Genomic DNA, 19,688 nt, shown 5'->3' on the forward strand with positions numbered 1-19,688 from the left:
CCTGTTAATAGCTTGATAACCTAGACAGCTCAGGAAAGTAGTCCAACAGTCCAACATGTGCCAAACTTCAAGTCTAGGTCTTGGTGTGTCTAGCAATTAGAGTGAAAGATGGGCGAGTGCTTTTATAACACTTAGGCTTCTAGTTTTTGTTACATTTTCTCACATAAAATCAAGTTTTGGCCATTGTCAACAGTAACTGAAAATAGTGGAAAAAAGCAATCTTTCTATGTCAAACATTACGTATTTAGCAATTGTTAGTATATGATTCTATTCCTTCCATGGATCAGAAAGCTTGAGCTGAAAGAACACGGCATGCTTTGATAGTCTACAGATAAACACTTGAACCCTCTTATGTTTACAATAGATCACCAGAATTATTTTGAATGTCATTAGGGCTTATGTTCATATTTTTACAAAATTCTTGCTGGAGCCTTTGTGAAAAGACATTACTGATCTTGATTTACATTATTATAGAAATAGTGGTTTTAGTGATGTCTTATGAACTAAAGAATGGATTGGAATGTCACTACCCAAGAGAATAAGACAATACACAATACACTCTTCTAATCTAGGGAATTTAAGATCAAAGACATTAAAATTCTTATTGATATGGATTCATACACACAGATGTTTTACAGCTCAGGTATGAATGGAGTCATATTCAATCTGCTGCAGAGCTTGTTTAAAGGGAGGACTAGAGATTTTTGTACAGTGTCTGATTTTAAATTCACAGAAAGGTAATCACTCCAATAGAATAACTTATATTTAATAACGTAATAAAATATAACTTTTCATTTAAATATCTAAAAATATCAGCACTATGTTAATGTCCCAAACAAAAAAATAAGATAAAAAATACTGTGGTGATATTAGAAGGCTCAAACACTCCATCTGCTTGCTTGACATCGTGGGTGATACCGCGTTCCCAGAGTGCCCTGCCCCTTCTTCTAACATGTGCAGCGACCATTTTAATAAAGAAATTTGATTTGATGCATTGAAGCATGAAGAAATCCGGATTCTTGACGAATCGAAGATTTCCTGAAATTTGGATCGAATTCCACTTCTGCAGAATTGATTGACTCATCTCTAATTATCACCTATCTACATGTGATTGGTGGGGTAAAAACCCATTTGTTGCCGTATTCTTTTGCAGTAATTTGACATGAATTGGCTACATGGGCTAAAAGCCAAAACAATGTTTATAAATTTCATGTGAACAATAGAATGTGAGAAGATTTGCATTTTCTTAGTTCACAATTTTAATAGAAATAACTAAAAATGTAACTAGTATTTCTTTCCAGTTGTGTTCAAATTATTATCCAGAAGAACTCTCTGCAGTTTAAGTATTATTTTGGAGATTACAGTAACAAACTATTTACAACATGTCTGCTGTTGACAATCTGTTTGTCTGGCTTCATAGTTTTATGGAAAACTGCGGTTTCAAATATTTATGGACTTGTAAATCAGTTAAGTCGTAAAATGTAACTTTTTGCCTTAAATGGCTTCTGCGATCCTACCCTTATACATCACTATTTTAACTAGGCCCTTGTTTTGCCCTTCTCATCCCCAACCGAAATTTGCATAAACTATATTTTAGTTATTAAACCACTCATTTATGGTATCATACAGTGAGCTATGAAAAGTGATGTAGTAGATGTTATCGCAATAAGTAATACATTCTTAAAGGAGTTTTCCATGGCAAAAAATGTTTTTTGTTTTTTTTTGTTTGGGGAAAAAAAGGACTGTTAGTACTACAACCCCTGGCAAAAATTATGGAATCACCATCTCCTGACGATGTTCCTTGAGTTGTTTAATTTTGTAGAAAAAAAGCAGATCACATGAAAAAAACTAAAGGCATTTCAAATGACAACTTTCCGGCTTTAAGAAACACTAAAAGAAATCAAGAAAAATAATAGTAGCTAGTAACAGTTAGATTTTTAGAACAAGCACAGGGAATAAATTATGGAATCACTCAATTCTGAGGAAAGAATTATGGAATCATGAAAAACAAATAAAATAACACTCCAACACATCACTAGTACTTTATTGCACCACCTCTGGCTTTTATAACTGCTTGCAGTCTCTGAGGCATTGACTTAATGAGTGATAAACCGTACTCTTAAAAGATGGGATTTACATACAGAAAAGCTAAAAGAAATCCATCACTAACACCTAAACAGAAAAAAAAACAAGGTTACAATGGGCTAAGGAAAGACAATTGTGGACTGTGGATGAAAGTCATATTCAGTGATGAATCTCGATGTCAGAATCTGTGTGTTAGAACCTCTGTTTCATCATGTGAAGATACTGTTCCAAGGATCTCCACTAGTGGCCGCTATTCAGGTGTCATTATTACTCCTACCACTGGAGGCTGCTGTTCCCTGACTCTTGCCCACAGTTAATGTGGCGAGTATTGCTTCATGACCATGGCCATCTTGTTTCCTGTTTGCGGCCATCTTGTTTCCTGTTTAGGCCTATATATACCCAGAGCATATTATAACCAATGCTTGAGTATTGTGTTTGTTCCAAGTCCTCTAGCTCTGAGGTATTCTTGCTCAGTATACCTTGGCTTCTCCTGCTTACCCGCTCCGTGTATCGACTCCTGGCTTCATCTGATTACCCGCTCCGTGTATCGACTCCTGGCTTCACCTGACTACCCGCTCCGTGTACCGACTCCTGGCTTCACCCGACTACCCGCTCTGTGTACCGACTCCTGGCTTCATCTGACTACCCGCTCCGTGTACCGACTCCTGGCTTCACCCGACTACCCGCTCTGTGCACCGACTTCTGGCTATCCATCGATCAAGTCTCCTACTCCGCTGTGTCTGCCGTCCTTCCTGGCTATCGGATTCCAGCTGTATCACCAGTATCGTAACAGGATACTCAAGCCTTAATAATGGAATCCGCCGGGATTAAGAGTCTGGAGGATTGTGTGAACCAGATGCACGGTACACTGTCCAAGCTTCATAGTGAGGTGCGTGACTTCAAGACTAAACATACGGCCTTGGAAAATCAGACTACACACCACATTCAAGTTTATGGACAAGCCATCCAAAACTTGCAGGAATTGGTACGTGATCTAACTGACCGCGTGGTCAAACTGGAGTCCCAAGAGCGTGGTGGAACAGCATCTGCCCTTCCCACTCTGCCACTTCCACCCTTTAGGTTTGGTGGGGACCGAGATAAATTTCGAGGATTCCTCAATCAGTGCCAACTCTTTTTTGAAGCTCATCCCATGCATTACCCCACAAACCGATCCAAGGTTTTGTGCGTCATCATGCTCCTGACACATAAGGCATTAGCCTGGGCTAGCCCTTTCATCGAGACAAACGATGTTTGGCTGAATAATTTAAAAGACTTCCTGGCAGCTATGAGTGAAGTGTTTGATGACCCCAACCGAGTGGCTACAGCGGAGGCGACTTTACTAGCACTACGCCAGGGCAAACGCTCAGTAGCTGAATATGCCTTGGAATTCAGGAGGTGGGTAATTGACACTAAATGGAATGATGCTGCTAAGCTTACAATCTTCAGAAATGGACTTTCTGGGACAATAAGGGATGAGTTGGCACGTGCTGAAGCTCCCACTGAGGTGGATAAATTCGTACAACACTGTATCCGGATTGACACTAGATTGGCTGAACGTAAACAGGAGAGATGGGGCTCCTTGTGGTTCCGTAACAATAACAGCTATACTTCTGTTTCAGCTCCAACTACCAGAGACTCCCAGGAGAAAGGGTACCAGGAATCCAGAGTAGAGCTGATGCAAGTAGACAGCATGCAGAGACGTGAAAATGCTGAAAGAAGAGAACGTAGGCTTCGAGAGAATCAATGTTTCTATTGTGGAAAGAATGATCACTTCCTCATTAATTGTCCCCACCGGGGGCGCAAGACTGTTGCCGCTATGGTCGAACCAGAATTTTCAGATGAGGAATCTGTGTGCTCTGAACATGTTTCACCTGTGGTTGCAGTTACTCGCTCCATTGCACCTGGTATAGGAAAGGAGAACAAGGATTCCCACTGTGTTATGTCTGTAAAATTCCTAGCCAACTCCCAGTGGATATCCACACAAGCTATGGTCGATTCTGGAGCTAACGGTAACTTTATGGACATTGACTTTGCCAGAAGACATGGGGTGAAACTGCAAAAAAGGCGGTCTCCTATCGTTATGGAAACTGTGGATGGGTCTCCACTGAACTCAGGACCAGTTGATCATGAGACCGAACCCCTGGAGATGGTCATGGAGCTTAATCACCATGAGGTCCTATCTTTCCTTCTAATTTCATCCCCACACTTCCCTATTATTTTGGGATTGCCATGGCTGCGTACACAGAACCCTATAATTGATTGGGAGACTAAGAAAATATCCTTTCCATCCGAGTCTTTACAACAAGAGTGTTTTTCTGAACAACCCCAGAGCAAGCCGGAGGAGGAGCTCCAATCCACTACAGGATTACCAGCCATATATGCAGAATTCGCTGATGTCTGCGATAAGAAGAATGCTGACAAACTCCTGCCACACCGCGATTATGACTGTCCGGTGGAGTTGTTACCAGGTGCAGCTATACCTTTTGGAACCATCTATCCTTTAGCAAAACCCGAACTGAAGTCTCTCAAGGAGTACATTGATGAGAATTTGGCAAAGGGATTTATTCGTCCATCTTCATCACCAGCAGGTGCACCCATATTTTTTGTTAAAAAGAAGGATGGTTCACTTAGACCATGCATCGACTACAGGGAGCTGAATAAGGTTACCATAAAGAACCGTTATCCCCTGCCACTGATTCCTGAGCTGCTGGAGAGAGTCCATCAAGCAAAAGTATTCACAAAGCTAGACCTCCGAGGAGCCTATAATCTTATTCGTATTAGACCAGGGGATGAATGGAAGACAGCGTTTAGATCACGATATGGGCATTTTGAATACATGGTCATGCCCTTTGGTCTTTGTAATGCACCGGCAACCTTCCAACACTTTGTTAATGATCTTTTCAGAGACTTATTAGACTTATTTGTTGTCATCTACCTTGATGATATTCTAATTTTTTCCAACACGTTAGAAGAACATCAAGATCACGTGAAGACCGTGCTGAAACGTTTGAGGGACAACCAACTCTGCATCAAGCTGGAGAAGTGCGAATTCCATCAAAGAGAAATACAGTTTCTGGGTTATGTAATCTCTCCTTCAAGACTATGCATGGATACTAGTAAAGTTCAAGCAATCATGGACTGGCCCATTCCCAAAAATGTGAAGGAGGTGCAACGCTTTGTGGGATTTGCCAATTTTTATAGACGTTTCATCAAACATTTTTCGGAGATAATTGCACCAATTACCCGATTAACAAAGAAGGGGGCAGCCTTCGTCTGGTCCACGCAGGCACAAGAAGCTTTCTCTCAACTAAAGACTAAGTTTACAACAGCTCCCATATTGATACATCCTGATCCGGAACGTGCATTTATTGGAGAAGTGGATGCCTCGGATTGTGCAATTGGAGCCATTTTGTCACAAAGAGTTGGGGAAAAAGACATGCTATACCCTTGTGCCTACTTCTCAAGACGCCTGACCTCATCAGAAAAGAATTATGATGTAGGAAACAAGGAGCTCCTAGCGATCGTAGCCGCTTTCAAAGAATGGAGACATCATTTACAGGGCGCAACACAGCAAATAGTGGTCTTAACTGACCATCGCAATTTAGAATTTGTTAGATCTGCCAAATGTCTGTGTCCTCGTCAAGCCCGATGGAGCTTGTTCCTAAATCAATTTAATTTCTTAATTTCCTACAGGCCTGGTTCTCGGAATGGTAAGACCGACGCCTTATCTCGAATGTTTTCCACTGAATCCTCTCCTGCAGAGCCACCAAAGACTATCCTCCATGAATCAAGATTCTTTGGGGTGATCCATAACACAGACCTGCTGGGGAAGATAAGAGAAGCCTATACAAGTGACCCAGTCTTGGCACATCCCCCCAATGATTTATCATTAGTCTTCAAGAACAAGGTGTGGATCCATGAGGACCGTCTCTATGTTCCTGAAGCAGTACGACTAGAAGTCTTAAAACTAATTCACGACTCCAAAATAGGGGGTCATAAGGGAGTGCAGAAGACACAAGAATTCCTATCCCGCTTCTTTTGGTGGCCTGATCATCTCAAGGATGTGAAGAAATATGTGACATCTTGCAGTACCTGTGCAAGGAATAAGATTCCGTGCTCTTCACCTATGGGATTGTTACAGCCCTTACCAATTCCATCTCGCCCCTGGGGATCAATTTCTATGGACTTTATCGTAGATCTGCCAGTTTCTAAGGGGAAGAATACCATTCTGGTGGTGGTGGATCGTCTCACTAAAGCCGCACATTTTGTCCCTTGTTCTGGATTACCTTCAGCTGAGGAGACAGCTGATCTTGTCATTCACAACATTTTTCATCTTCATGGAGTGCCTGATGAGGTTGTCTCAGATCGTGGAGTACAATTTACCTCAAGATTCTGGCGAAGTTTTTGTACTGCATTAAATATCGATATTAATCTATCATCTGCCTTCCACCCTCAGTCGAATGGACAAACAGAGCGCACCAATCAGACCTTGGAACAATACCTACGATGTTATACATGTCATCTGCAGGACGATTGGTTCGACTTACTTCCTGTGGCAGAATTCTCTTATAACAACTCACAGCACGCATCAACGAAACAGACTCCATTTTTTGCAAATCTAGGTTACCACCCCAATATTCTTCCTAACTTTCCGATTGAGACCTTAATTCCTGCAGTCACCGATAGAATCCAAGCATTACAGCAAAATGTCAAGATGTTAAAAGAGACTCTGAAACTTGCTCAGGAAAAGTATAAGAAGACAGCTGATAGGTTACGCAGACCTTCACCGACCTTTCAGATAGGGGACGAAGTTTGGCTGTCTACTAAAAACTTAAAGCTCAATGTACCGTCAGTAAAACTAGGACAGAAGTTTATTGGTCCTTTTAAGATAACAGCACAAGTAGGCTCTGTGGCTTTCCGTCTCCAACTCCCCAAGACAATGAAGATACATCCAGTATTTCATGTGGCACTATTGAAACCAGTTGTTCCCAATCCGTTTCCAGGCCGTCTGTTGCCTCCTCCGGGTCCCATTAAAGTTGCTGGAGAAGAACACTACGTGGTTGAGAGAATTCTGGATTCTAGGATCTTCAGAAACCGTCTGCAATATTTAATACAGTGGCAGGGATATGGTCCTTCGGAAAATTCATGGGAGCCCATCAGCAACATCAATGCTCCTCGTTTGATTAGAGAATTCCACCAAAGATATCCAGACAAGCCAGGTCAAGCAGCGTCCAGAGGCCGCTGTTAAAGGAGGGAGTAATGTCAGAATCTGTGTGTTAGAACCTCTGTTTCATCATGTGAAGATACTGTTCCAAGGATCTCCACTAGTGGCCGCTATTCAGGTGTCATTATTACTCCTACCACTGGAGGCTGCTGTTCCCTGACTCTTGCCCACAGTTAATGTGGCGAGTATTGCTTCATGACCATGGCCATCTTGTTTCCTGTTTGCGGCCATCTTGTTTCCTGTTTAGGCCTATATATACCCAGAGCATATTATAACCAATGCTTGAGTATTGTGTTTGTTCCCAGTCCTCTAGCTCTGAGGTATTCTTGCTCAGTATACCTTGGCTTCTCCTGCTTACCCGCTCCGTGTATCGACTCCTGGCTTCATCTGATTACCCGCTCCGTGTATCGACTCCTGGCTTCACCTGACTACCCGCTCCGTGTACCGACTCCTGGCTTCACCCGACTACCCGCTCTGTGTACCGACTCCTGGCTTCATCTGACTACCCGCTCCGTGTACCGACTCCTGGCTTCACCCGACTACCCGCTCTGTGCACCGACTTCTGGCTATCCATCGATCAAGTCTCCTACTCCGCTGTGTCTGCCGTCCTTCCTGGCTATCGGATTCCAGCTGTATCACCAGTATCGTAACACTCGAATCTACATTGGGCAAGGTGATGATGCTGGAACTTTTGTTTAGTGCCTTCCAATGAGATTTATGCAGACAACTGTCTGAAGAAAACATGCAAATTTCCACAGTCATTGATGATATGGGGCTGCATGTCAGGTAAGGGCACTGGGGAGATGGCTGTCATTAAATCTTCAATAAATGCACAGGTTTACATTGAAATTTTGGACACTTTTCTTATCCCATCTATCGAAAGGATGTTTGGGGATGATGAAGTCATTTTTAAAAATGATAATGCATCTTGACATGGAGGAAAAACTGAAAACATTCCTTGAAGAAAGACACATGAGGTCAATGACATGGCCTGAAAACAGTCCGGATCTCAATCCAATTGAAAATCTGTGGTGAAAGTGAAAGAAAATGGTCCATGACAAGGCTCAAACCTGCAAAGCTGATCTGGCAACAGCAATGGCTGATGAAGAGTACTGTTTATCACTCATGAAATCAATGTCTCAGAGAGACAGCAAGCAGTTATAAAAGCCAGAGGTGGTGCAACAAAGTACTAGTGATGTGTTGGAGTGTTATTTTGTTTGTTTGTTTTTCATAATTCCATAATTTTTTCCTCAGAATTGAGTGATTCCATAATTTATTCCCTGTGCTTGTTTTAAAAATCTAACTTTTACTGGCTACCAGAATTATTTTTGTTGCTTTCTTTTTGTGTTTCTTAAAGCCAGAAAGTTGCCATATGAAATGCCTTTACTTTTTTTCATGGCTGTGTTCTGCTTTTTTTCTACAAAATTAAACAACTGACGGAACATCCTCAGGGACTGGTGATTCCATAATTTTTACCAGGGGTTGTATTACTAGGTTAATAAATGCACCCATATACCTTTAGCTATGTTTTGAGTGATTTCTGGGTGTCCATGGGAGCTCCTGGTATCTTCTGCATTTGCTTACATAGTTCAGCTTCCTGCTATGAAACTTTCACGCTAGCTACCTCTCACCTCACTCCCCCTTCCTCTCTCTCTCCCTCCCTCCCATAAACTAACTCCCTATCTCTCTAGCTATCACTCCCTACCTACTCAGCTCAAGCCCCGACCCCATTATATACTTACCTCATTATATACTTACCTCTTCCTTCCAGTCTTACTCCTGCGGGACAACCCATCCTTCTTTTCTGACTGCCCGCGCATTCTATAGACCCAGCGCTTCTCTGTAGCCAACGATCCATCTCTACTGCGCTGGTCTCCAATGTTGCTCCCACGGCTGCGATGTAGAGGTGGTTTATCAGTTGCACAGAGCACTGCTGGGTCTATAGCACACGCCAGAAGTCAGAAAAAAACTGTTCCACAGGAAGAAGCCTCGAAGGAAGAAGATAGGCAAGTATGATAGAGTGAATGGGGGGAGTAGTAGTGACGTTCTGTTTCCGGAAACAGGGAAACAGATCATCACCAGACAACCAGCAGATGTCCCTGGGACCTGGGGCAGTGGCGTGACTGCCCCAGTGATATGGGTAAATATACATTTTTGATAAATTATGTTGTTTAGAAAGTAGATGGGGGGAGGGTGTTTAAGTTAGTGTAGGGATTTAACTTTAATTTGGACAACCCCTTTAAGTTGGACCGTTCAGCTATACTGGGATCATTTTACACTAAGTTTACACTCCTAACACCTCGGCTATCATTCTGCTTTATCAGAGAATCGAAACAGACATTAAAGTTTAGGGTTGTAATAGTATGGTGACTCAAAGAAATGTTTTATTCTTAAAAATGTTTAATTTATTGTAAAGGTATTAAAGAAATTTGATATCACTGTGATTGCAGCAACCTGCAGGATAAAACTAACATGTCATTTTTAATTCACGGTGAACACTGTAAAAAATGTTTTCTTATAACTCTTGTTGTGCAGCTCTTCTGCGACTCCTCCTGGAAATTAAAGTGGTTGGCCATTTTTATTTGTTTTATGCTGCTGGTAGAACCATACATATAAGAAACCATTACTCACCTCTTCCTGGCCTCTGTTTTCTTGACTGATGTCACCAATGACATCCTGCTTGTGTAGGAGACTGCTGCAGTAGGCAGGACTCGGCCATAATCTCTTCATAAATTGCATGTAACATGCTGCGAAGAGGTGACCACTGAAGCCTCTAACTGGCTGCAATGGTCACCTGACACAAACAGCAAAAGGACCCATGGAGAGGTGGGTACAGATTTGTTGTTTATTGTCCCACTAGCAGCAATATTAAATGATAAAAAAAATGAAACAGACTTTATTTCATAAATTGAGAAGTGTAAGTTACCTACAAGAGACTGTCACTGTCCAATCGTTGCTGCCTATGGAAGACAGCATAGAGATGACATAGGGACACATAAAGGGAATGTTAAAATCCAGTTGTCAATTTACTCATAGATTTATAAGATGAATAACAGAGGAACAACATAAGAAATAGTTGTAGTAAAAGTTTCCATATAATAGTTATTTCATGAAAAATTCATGCATTTACTAAAAGAGACAAGCAAGAATCTTTCTCCTTACAGCCGTTTTTTCACCATTATTCTATTGCTGTTCCACAAACTTTGGAACGGATGAAACACCTTCATTAAGAGGCTCCAAATCAGATTTCCAGAATATAAAGATATTTTGAGATCTCCAGACTGACTTTTTTGTGATTTGGTTTTATCCTCTCTCCACTTTCTCCATGTCCTGACATATCTCATTTATGTTGTCCTTACCCATTTTATTATAACACTGACCATCGCTTTCTATTACACTGACAACCACTGGGCCCTATTTTCCCAAAGTTTCAAATTTTCTACATTGATGTTGGAAACCTTCAGGCTTCTGTATATTGACTTTACAGTACTTCTTTGTGACTCAAGTTGACTGAAGGGTTACAAGTTCATATGACCAATTGTGATTCTTCTGTAGTTTTATAGTTGGCCTATAAATAATACTGTTTTCTTTTTGTCTTTGTAACTGTAATAGGTAAAGCATCCTATGTGAACTTGGTTTTATGTGGCCCTACATATTGCAGATTGTAAATGTATCATAATGATTAGACATACTTTAAGCTCTCTTTTGTAAATGACAATTGTTAATATATTGCGTTGTCTTTTAACTAAAGAACTTTCCATGAAATGCAATCCTGGAATGATATATTTGCTGTGTACTAGTTAGTGCCCCGAGCCAATCACATGTGAATATGTGCAGATGTGCCTGACTGTAGCAGTAATTCAGCAACCTCTGAACCGGAGGACGGCCACCCAGGAGGTGATCCTGACAAGGAGAATTATTAGAAAGTAAACTAGAAGATGACTCTAGAGGCTTAGCTACATTTCTACACATAATCTTCATGTTATCTCTCCAGTTCCACTCTCAGAGAAATTCCCCAGTTTAACGTCAGTAGCTGTCACAGAGATCATAAAACAGCTGGCACCACCATATACCTCTTCATTGACAGTTTGACAAGAGAAGCACTGTTAGGGATTGCTCAAGATTTATTTAACATTTTAGAGGAAAAAAAAGTTTATTTTCATGTTTTATTATTTTATGGTAGACAAAGATATACTGAAAGCATTGGTTACAGTCAATTTAGGGCATATGTAGATTTACTATTTGTTTATAGCGTATTGTTATTCTACTGTTACCTATTCATGGAATACCCTTATTACTGTCTTTGATTCAATCCCTAGTGTACTGAAAGAAATGTGAAACTAGTGGAGTGGCTACTGAACACCAGACACCAACTGATTAACTTACTAGAGGATCCTCAAGTGGGCCACAAGATTAGTGAGGTTTAGATAGATGTGGAGCAGCATGACACTCCATTACTTTAGCTCAGTGATCCAGAAGTAGCATAGTTTACTGACACTGACAGCTTGCTGCACAGATAACAGATAACAGACAACAGAAGTCATCCAAAAACCATTAAAAGACTCAAGAACACTGTGGCACAAAGAGTTAACTTAAGTTTCAGTTAAACTTTGGTACATTTGTTACTTGGTATTTGCAGGCTATTGATGTTGGTATAGAATATTGTGGATCATATATCAGAATGCTCATAATATATTTTTTTAATCATATTTTCATGCTTTTCATCACATCATTGTATTCATCTTATAACTCAATTAAAGGTGTTTTCTGTGCTAAAAATAAGTAATCATTAAGAGTTTGGTGGGGGTCTGATCTGCATTATTCAGCAGTTCTCAGTAACTCATACACAGAGAATGGAGCAGGTAGCACTACCTAATAGAGCTCTTTGCTTCCTGCTCCATTCCCTGTGTATTGGCTGCTGAGAACAGCTGATCGATGGGGATACCTGGTGTGGAACCTCCAGTAATCGGATATTTATGACCCATCCTTTGGAATTGTCATTAATATTTTTACTCCAAAAAAAAAAAACAATCTATACCAGATGTCAGCACATGAGGCTCATTTTCCTTGCACGGGCAGCCCAAGCCCTATCCCGGCTGTTTGATTGGACAAACAAAACTGCTATTATTATACAGAGTATGAAAAATGGAGCCCCAAGGGTGGTGATCATACATAAAAAAATAAATAAACAAGAATGTTACTTACTTTCCTCGTGCTCCGCAGTGGCTCTGCTTTCTTTTGTGCTTCTTCCTGAAGTAAGAGGCCGCTGATAGGGCCTCAGGGGTCACGTCCGGCATCATTATGCATAATAACGCGGATGAGAACCCTGCGACCCAATCAACAGTCGCTGATTTCAAACAGAAGCCCTGAAGAGAACAAAGCCACTACAGAGCACAGGGAAGGTGAGTAACATTCTTTTTGATATCTTTATTTTCTTTTATGTCACCTCTCTTGGCCCTCCACTTATTATACTATGTGGTCTGATGTATAATAATAGCTAGTGAGTGGCAAAAATTGGAATGTTATAAAAGTTAGAATATAATATTGTGTGCAGGGGCCACTATGGGACATAGTACCATGTACAGGGGCCACTATGGGACATAGTACTATGTACAGAGGCCGCTATGGGACATAGTACCATGTACAGGAGCCACTATGGGACATAGTACCATGTACAGGGGCCACTATGGGGCATAGTACCATGTACAGGGGCAGCTATGGGTCATAATACCGGGTGCAGAGGCATTACTCTGTATAATTGTGTGTTTTTGCACAAAACATGCAGGCATTTTTTTTGTTGTGCAAAAAACCACCATGTGAATGCAGTTTTACATCAAAGTAAAAGTTCCAGTTTTCTAGTTCCAGGAGATAGCAGTAAACGCATGTGTTCAGAAACCTCTCATGGCAGCATTTTTGATATATGACTATGGTTTGTGATATATGACTTAAGGATAGTGGTCGTCAGCCTTACAATTATTGACTGGCTCTAAGAGGACTTCATTTTTTATTTCTTAATTTAAATCGGCATGCTGAACACAAAAGTTGCCTACCCCTGATCTATAATATCACAAACTTATCAACAGGCCTTGCCTCTAGAGATGACCACATCCAATCTCTACTCTCATTTTATGTTCAGCATGTTTAAAGTTGACTGGTGAGGAAAACAGTTTAGCAATAGGCACACAAAGGGTTAAATAATAAAAAAAGACCCTATGTCGTGCTAATCTCCCACCACTCCCGTTTTTGCAATGTATGGGATGCAGGTGTCTGCATCCTGGGCAACTTGGCACAGAGGAAATGTGGCTCGGCCAGTTATTTGCAGAGGTGGTCACCGCTGTGATTAGTGATTGGCTAGGCTGAACAGTAATTACCATTGTGTCCATAGGGCCTAAGAGGCTGAGACCAGCAGCGGACATCTGCAGTGTTTGAATGGGAGTTGCATTGTTGATGTTATTTCTTTTATTTTTTTTAACCCGTTGTTAGCCTGTTATCAAAATGATTTCCCTGGGTCACCTTTTAATATATTGTATCCTGTTTGTCCAGATAAAGACTTTAATATGTTTTGCTCTCTTTCCTTTTCTTTCAGATTCTGACCTGAGCATGCGGACGCTCAGCACACCAAGTCCTGCACTAATATGTCCTCAGAACCTACATAGCTTTCAAAATGGGAGAGGATCATCGACTTCATCATCATCTATTACAGGAGAGACAGTTGCTATAGTTCATTCACCACCTCCCACCCGTCTCACTCATCCACTGATACGTCTTGCTTCAAAACATCAAAAGGAACAGGCAAACGTTGATCGATTGCCAGATCAATGTATAATCCAGATTTTCTCATATCTACCCACAAACCAACTTTGTCGTTGTGCTCGAGTTTGCAGGCGTTGGTATAACCTTGCCTGGGACCCTCGGTTATGGAGGACTATTCGATTGACTGGTGAAACATTAAGGGTGGACAGGGCTTTAAAAGTGTTGACACGTAGACTTTGTCAGGATACTCCCAACGTCTGTCTCATGTTGGAGACAGTAATTGTTAGTGGCTGCAGGCGGCTCACCGATAGAGGGCTCTACACTATTGCTCAGTGCTGTCCAGAATTGAGGAGACTCGAAGTTTCCAATTGTTATAACATCTCTAATGAAGCCGTGTTTGATGTGGTATCATTATGTCCAAACTTGGAGCATCTGGATGTGTCAGGTACGGTGCTTACACATTGGAAGATGTTTTTGTGCTTATGATTTGACATCTTTCTTTGCATATTGAGGAACATTGCACAGGTTTGCATCTTGTAACATGAAAATGGTCATTTATTACTGAAGTATAAAAATCCTGTTTCCTGAATGAGCTATGAGTTATAGCTATATTTTGTTTAAAGGGAGTTTGCCATCGCTCACCACGTCTGTACCAACCCCACTCCTACTCTCTGCTTTGGTGTCATGCACTGTCTTGACAAAATCTTGCACATGCACAATACACATACTGTACATGCAAGATTTTCACAAAGGGATACTTGACAACAAAGCACAGTCATGTTTGTGACACGAGCAGTGCTACAGGAGCTGAAGGAACACCCCCAGAGGATCAACTAATTTACATACGGAATGAAAGTTCATTTTCTCCACATCTTGCAGACTTTCTGTGAAAAGCGCTGTTTTGCTGCAGCCCACTAGTGGGGCATTAGCTTTAAAAAGTAACTAAACTTTAGATTTTCTGTCAGCATTTGTGTAATTAATAAATTTTAACATACAATTTTTTAACAAATTTTGTCTCCTTCCTGAGACATCCGGCATTTTTTCACTCTTTCCCTTGCTTCTCTATTGAGAGCTGTCCCCTGCTTCAATTATTTTCTCATTGCGTAGGGAGCTGTAGGAAGTGCAGAGGAAATGAGGGTGGTGTGAGGGTCATGTCAAAGTATCTTGGGCATTATAAATAGTTAAATTATTTTAAAAACTCGCTCTTAGTGTCATATGAAAAAGGAGAATCTCATCGGTATAATTTCCAGAAATAACCACTGGTTGAATACACATTCAGGATTGTATAGCTGCAGATGCATATAAATATCCCATTCCTGACTGTGTTTTCAACCAGTGATATCTTTGTAAATCCTTGTTGTAGATCTGCATCCTTATTAATGTATGAAACATGAAATTCTCTTATTTCATATGACACAAATTTATAATGCTGTTCGAAGTGACCCTCATTTATTTTTGACTTCACACAGACCCTACTCCCTTCACAAGGAGAAAATGAGAAGCAGGAGACAGCTCTTAATAGGGAAACATGGGGAATTGTAACAATTGTAGGATTTCACATAAAGGAGCCAAAATATATGTTAATAAAGTGTATTAAAAATCTGACGCAAATGCTGCCAGAAAATCAAAAGTTGTCTTAAAGTTTAGTTACACTTTAAGTGCTTCTGTACAAGAGAGCAATTCTGCAACCAGAACAGCAAAAATAACTAAATGACTAAATAAAGAAGATTATAGCTAATAAAGATTGGAATGAATAAGAATCTGTATTTAATGAAAAGTATAGCAAATACACAGGGATTTTAAAGAGATTGCCTAGCATCATATAAAAAGGCCTACACTTTCCAGAAACCATGCCAGGTAAATGGGTCTTAGCTGGAATATCAGCTTAGCCCATGGATAGGAATGGCATGTTTCCTTAGGCAACTGTTAAACTAATAGTAAGAGCTGCTGTTAGATATCACAGAAAATTAGTTTTATCATTGCCCTTAACTTTGCATTAAAAGAGTCTGATATGACTTATTGCACTGATGATGAGAAGTTAAACTAGAACACCCCCAGCCTCATTTACAAGTAAGTCACAGCCATGCAGTTCTGCCTTGTATGGAGTGAGTACTACAAGGGGCTCTAGTTTTAGTGCATTCTTTTCTTTACTGTCATGACAGTAATTGACCAACAATTCTGTATAGGTTCAACAATAACAGATAACATCTGTACAGACAACAGTTCTACAGATAACAATACATACCACCCATCATTGCATTTACTACACAATACAGAAGAGGGCACTAGTATTCCAGGCGCACATCCAAAGCAGCAAACCCCGACTCCTATCACCACTAAGCATTCTTTGCTTTGACAATATCAAATGTTTTTTTCTTTGGTTATGCTAATAAAGTCCCTTTGCATATTGTACTGACACTGAATGATGTCACAGCTTATCTCCTCCTCCTCCCTTCACATAGAAAAATTCTGTTAACAAAGTAAGGAAGAAGATGCTTCAGTCACAATTGAACACAGCATCTTAATGATTAATAGCTGCAAAAATGTTACTGTCACCAATCTTGACTGCTTGAGACAGTTGCCTTCTTGTAAGATACAGCCATCAAGAACCCTCTGCGTAACCACCACCGATCATCATGATGTTCTGTAACCATATTTTTATTTTTTATTTTTTTTTCAATGTAGATTGCGAGCCCCACATAGAGCTCAAAATGTAAATTTTTTTCCCCCTATCAGTATGTCTTTTTGGAATATGGGATGGAAATCTATGCAAACACGGGGAGAACATACAAACTCCTTGCAGATTGTTTTTTTTTTTTGCCCTTGACGGGATTTGAACACCAGGGCCCAGTGCTGCAAGGCTGCAGTGCTAACCACTGAGCCATCATGTGGCCCCGTTCTGTAACCATGTTTGTCTGTAAGGGATTAATTTAATTTGCAATCTATATATCAATCAGTTTACTTCTTCCTGCCTTGTCTATACCATCAGACTGCATGTTCAACATAACAGATATATATTTAAGATATATATTTTAGGCATCCCAGTGCAGTAAAGTTTTAAATGTAGAAGTGATAAGAGACTATTGTTTCGACAAATATGTTATTCATAAATGCTAAAACTTTTACCCGACTCTAAGAATGTGTAGGAATATTAGCAGGGGAGATAAGAGGAGAAAGGAAACATGTTCAGCCTCCAAAGGTCTAAAAAATATGAAGAATACCAGCTTAATTCAATAAATTTGGTTATGTCTTGTTGAAGCTTCGTTATTTTAAATCAGATGCAAAATGCAAACACAATTTGGGAATGGGAATAAGTGGCCTAAGACATCTGGGAACTGTGCTGAACTGTGACTTAAAGAATAACGTTAACTTTATTTTTATAATGTAGTCTGTGAGCCCCATATAGGGATCACAATGTACTTTTTTTTTGCCTATCAGTATGTCTTTGTAGAATGGGAGGAAATCCACACAACCACAGGGAGAACATACAAACTCCTTGCAGATGTTGTTTCTGGCAGGATTCGAACCCAGGACTCCAGCACTGCAAGGCTACAGTGCTAACCACTGAGCCACTGTGTTGCCCCCTTATTATTTCTATTGAGTAGCGCATGAAAAACAAAGGCACAGTTACCCTTTTTTACTCTGTCCTCACGCAGAAGAAAATTTGTACAAATTACTAATTTATTGAATTATGTGTACCCTACTGCTTATGGTTTTTCCTACAATGGATGGGATAACACTGAACAACCTGAAGTTGGTTCTGTCAGTACTAAAGTAAATAAAAGACCAGGATCTTCTGCTAAAAATATAAGACCTATAATGACCCGAAATAGTGTTTTCGTCATGGACATATGACCGTATACTCTGAACATTCATCCTGAGCTTTAGTTACAATTTAAAGTTATACACTAAATATAATCCACAGTCCATAATTTTTAGGATACAAAAAAGTAACATAATTGGTATCACATATTAAAATTAAAATAAAATATAAAAAAAAGTTAACCTTTGGAGTGAAGGGTGTAGCATAAAAATGCTTCAAAACAAACTGTGGAGACATCACAGTGTAGCCATTTCAATTTAAAACATTATGTGTGAATGTATTTTTTTAAGATATATGTGAAGACTCTTAAAGTTTATACTTAAGTTTAAACAAATTATGAATAGTGCAAATGATTTTTTGTTGCTTTATGTATTGGTTTTGGGTTTCCTAAGTTAATGTTTAGTATAAAAAATAATATACTTTATATATTGTCTATTGCAGGCTGCTCTAAGGTGACGTGTATCAGCTTGACTCGTGAAGCGTCCATAAAACTATCTCCAATGCATGGCAAACAAATATCCATCCGTTATTTGGACATGACAGACTGCTTTGTGCTTGAAGACGAGGGACTCCATACAATTGCAGCTCACTGCACTCAGCTCACTCACCTCTACCTGCGCCGCTGCATTCGCATCACTGATGAAGGCCTGCGGTATATTATGATATATTGTACATCTATCAAAGAATTAAGCGTGAGTGACTGCCGTTTTGTGAGTGACTTCGGCATGCGAGAAATTGCCAAACTGGAGTCTCGTCTGCGGTACCTTAGCATAGCCCACTGTGGAAGGATAACAGATGTAGGTATCCGCTACATTGCAAAGTACTGTAGTAAGCTTCGCTACTTAAATGCCCGAGGTTGTGAAGGCATCACAGATCATGGAGTGGAGTACCTAGCAAAAAATTGCACAAAACTCAAATCTTTGGATATTGGCAAATGCCCTCTAGTTTCAGACATTGGTTTGGAGTTTTTAGCCCTAAACTGCTTTAACCTAAAGCGCCTGAGCCTGAAGTCTTGTGAGAGCATCACAGGTCAAGGGCTACAGATAGTTGCTGCCAACTGCTTTGACCTGCAGATGTTAAATGTCCAGGACTGTGAAGTGTCAGTCGATGCGCTACGCTTTGTCAAACGCCACTGTAAGAGATGCATAATTGAACACACGAATCCTGCATTCTTCTGAGAAGCCATGTAATGCATAAAACATGTTATTTCCAGTATTAAAACCGCATAACGAAAGAAGAAAAACATTCATCAAAATTATCTATTCAAGGTTCTGCTTTTTTAGGTTGTAATACGAAAGATCAATTGATCATAAGGTTTGTTTGTAACTGTGATACTGACACGTGTGATTGTGCATCATGAGAGGACCGCGTAATATGTTACATGTCTGCTCTATACCAGCGTTAAGGTTATTGTCTGTATTACTAGGGAATCCTTCCTGTGCATACTAAGAAACATGATATTTCAGGCAGTGGGATGTTGGAGAACAACTTAGTTCATCATGTATTTTACAGGAACCATACAGAAAGTAGAAAACGCACTTTGGCTTTGTGTTTTTTGTTGCAGATATTGGAGCATTTTAGTAAGCCAAAGCCAAGGGTGGCTTCAAAGGGAATGGAAAATATAAGGGAGGCATCCCTTGCATTGGCTGAAAAAAAAAAGGTGAAGAATCTGCAACAAAAAAAAAAAATGAAGTTTTTCCGCAACAATTGGACTCCTCTTCTATGTGTATGAAATACAATCCGGACTCCCAATAATGTTGTATAATTATTAGCTTTTTGATATTTTATCATGACCCTTGTTGA

At 40.2% G+C, this 19,688-nt stretch overlaps 1 protein-coding gene across 1 annotated transcript in view; it reads left to right on the forward strand.

Moving 5' to 3' along the window:
- The window catches only part of FBXL7 (F-box and leucine rich repeat protein 7), a 192,732-nt gene extending 173,244 nt beyond the window's left edge, over nucleotides 1–19,488 (forward strand). Inside the window, exons 3-4 of the mRNA XM_075270981.1 lie at nucleotides 13,896–14,507; nucleotides 18,327–19,488. Coding sequence (XP_075127082.1) covers nucleotides 13,896–14,507; nucleotides 18,327–19,063 — 1,349 coding nt within the window. The 3' untranslated portion in view covers nucleotides 19,064–19,488. The remainder of the gene's footprint in view (nucleotides 1–13,895; nucleotides 14,508–18,326) is intronic.
- The last annotated feature ends 200 nt before the right edge of the window (nucleotides 19,489–19,688 follow it).

This window comes from Leptodactylus fuscus, chromosome 4, assembly GCF_031893055.1.
Source record: "Leptodactylus fuscus isolate aLepFus1 chromosome 4, aLepFus1.hap2, whole genome shotgun sequence".
Taxonomy (NCBI): Eukaryota; Metazoa; Chordata; class Amphibia; order Anura; family Leptodactylidae; genus Leptodactylus; species Leptodactylus fuscus.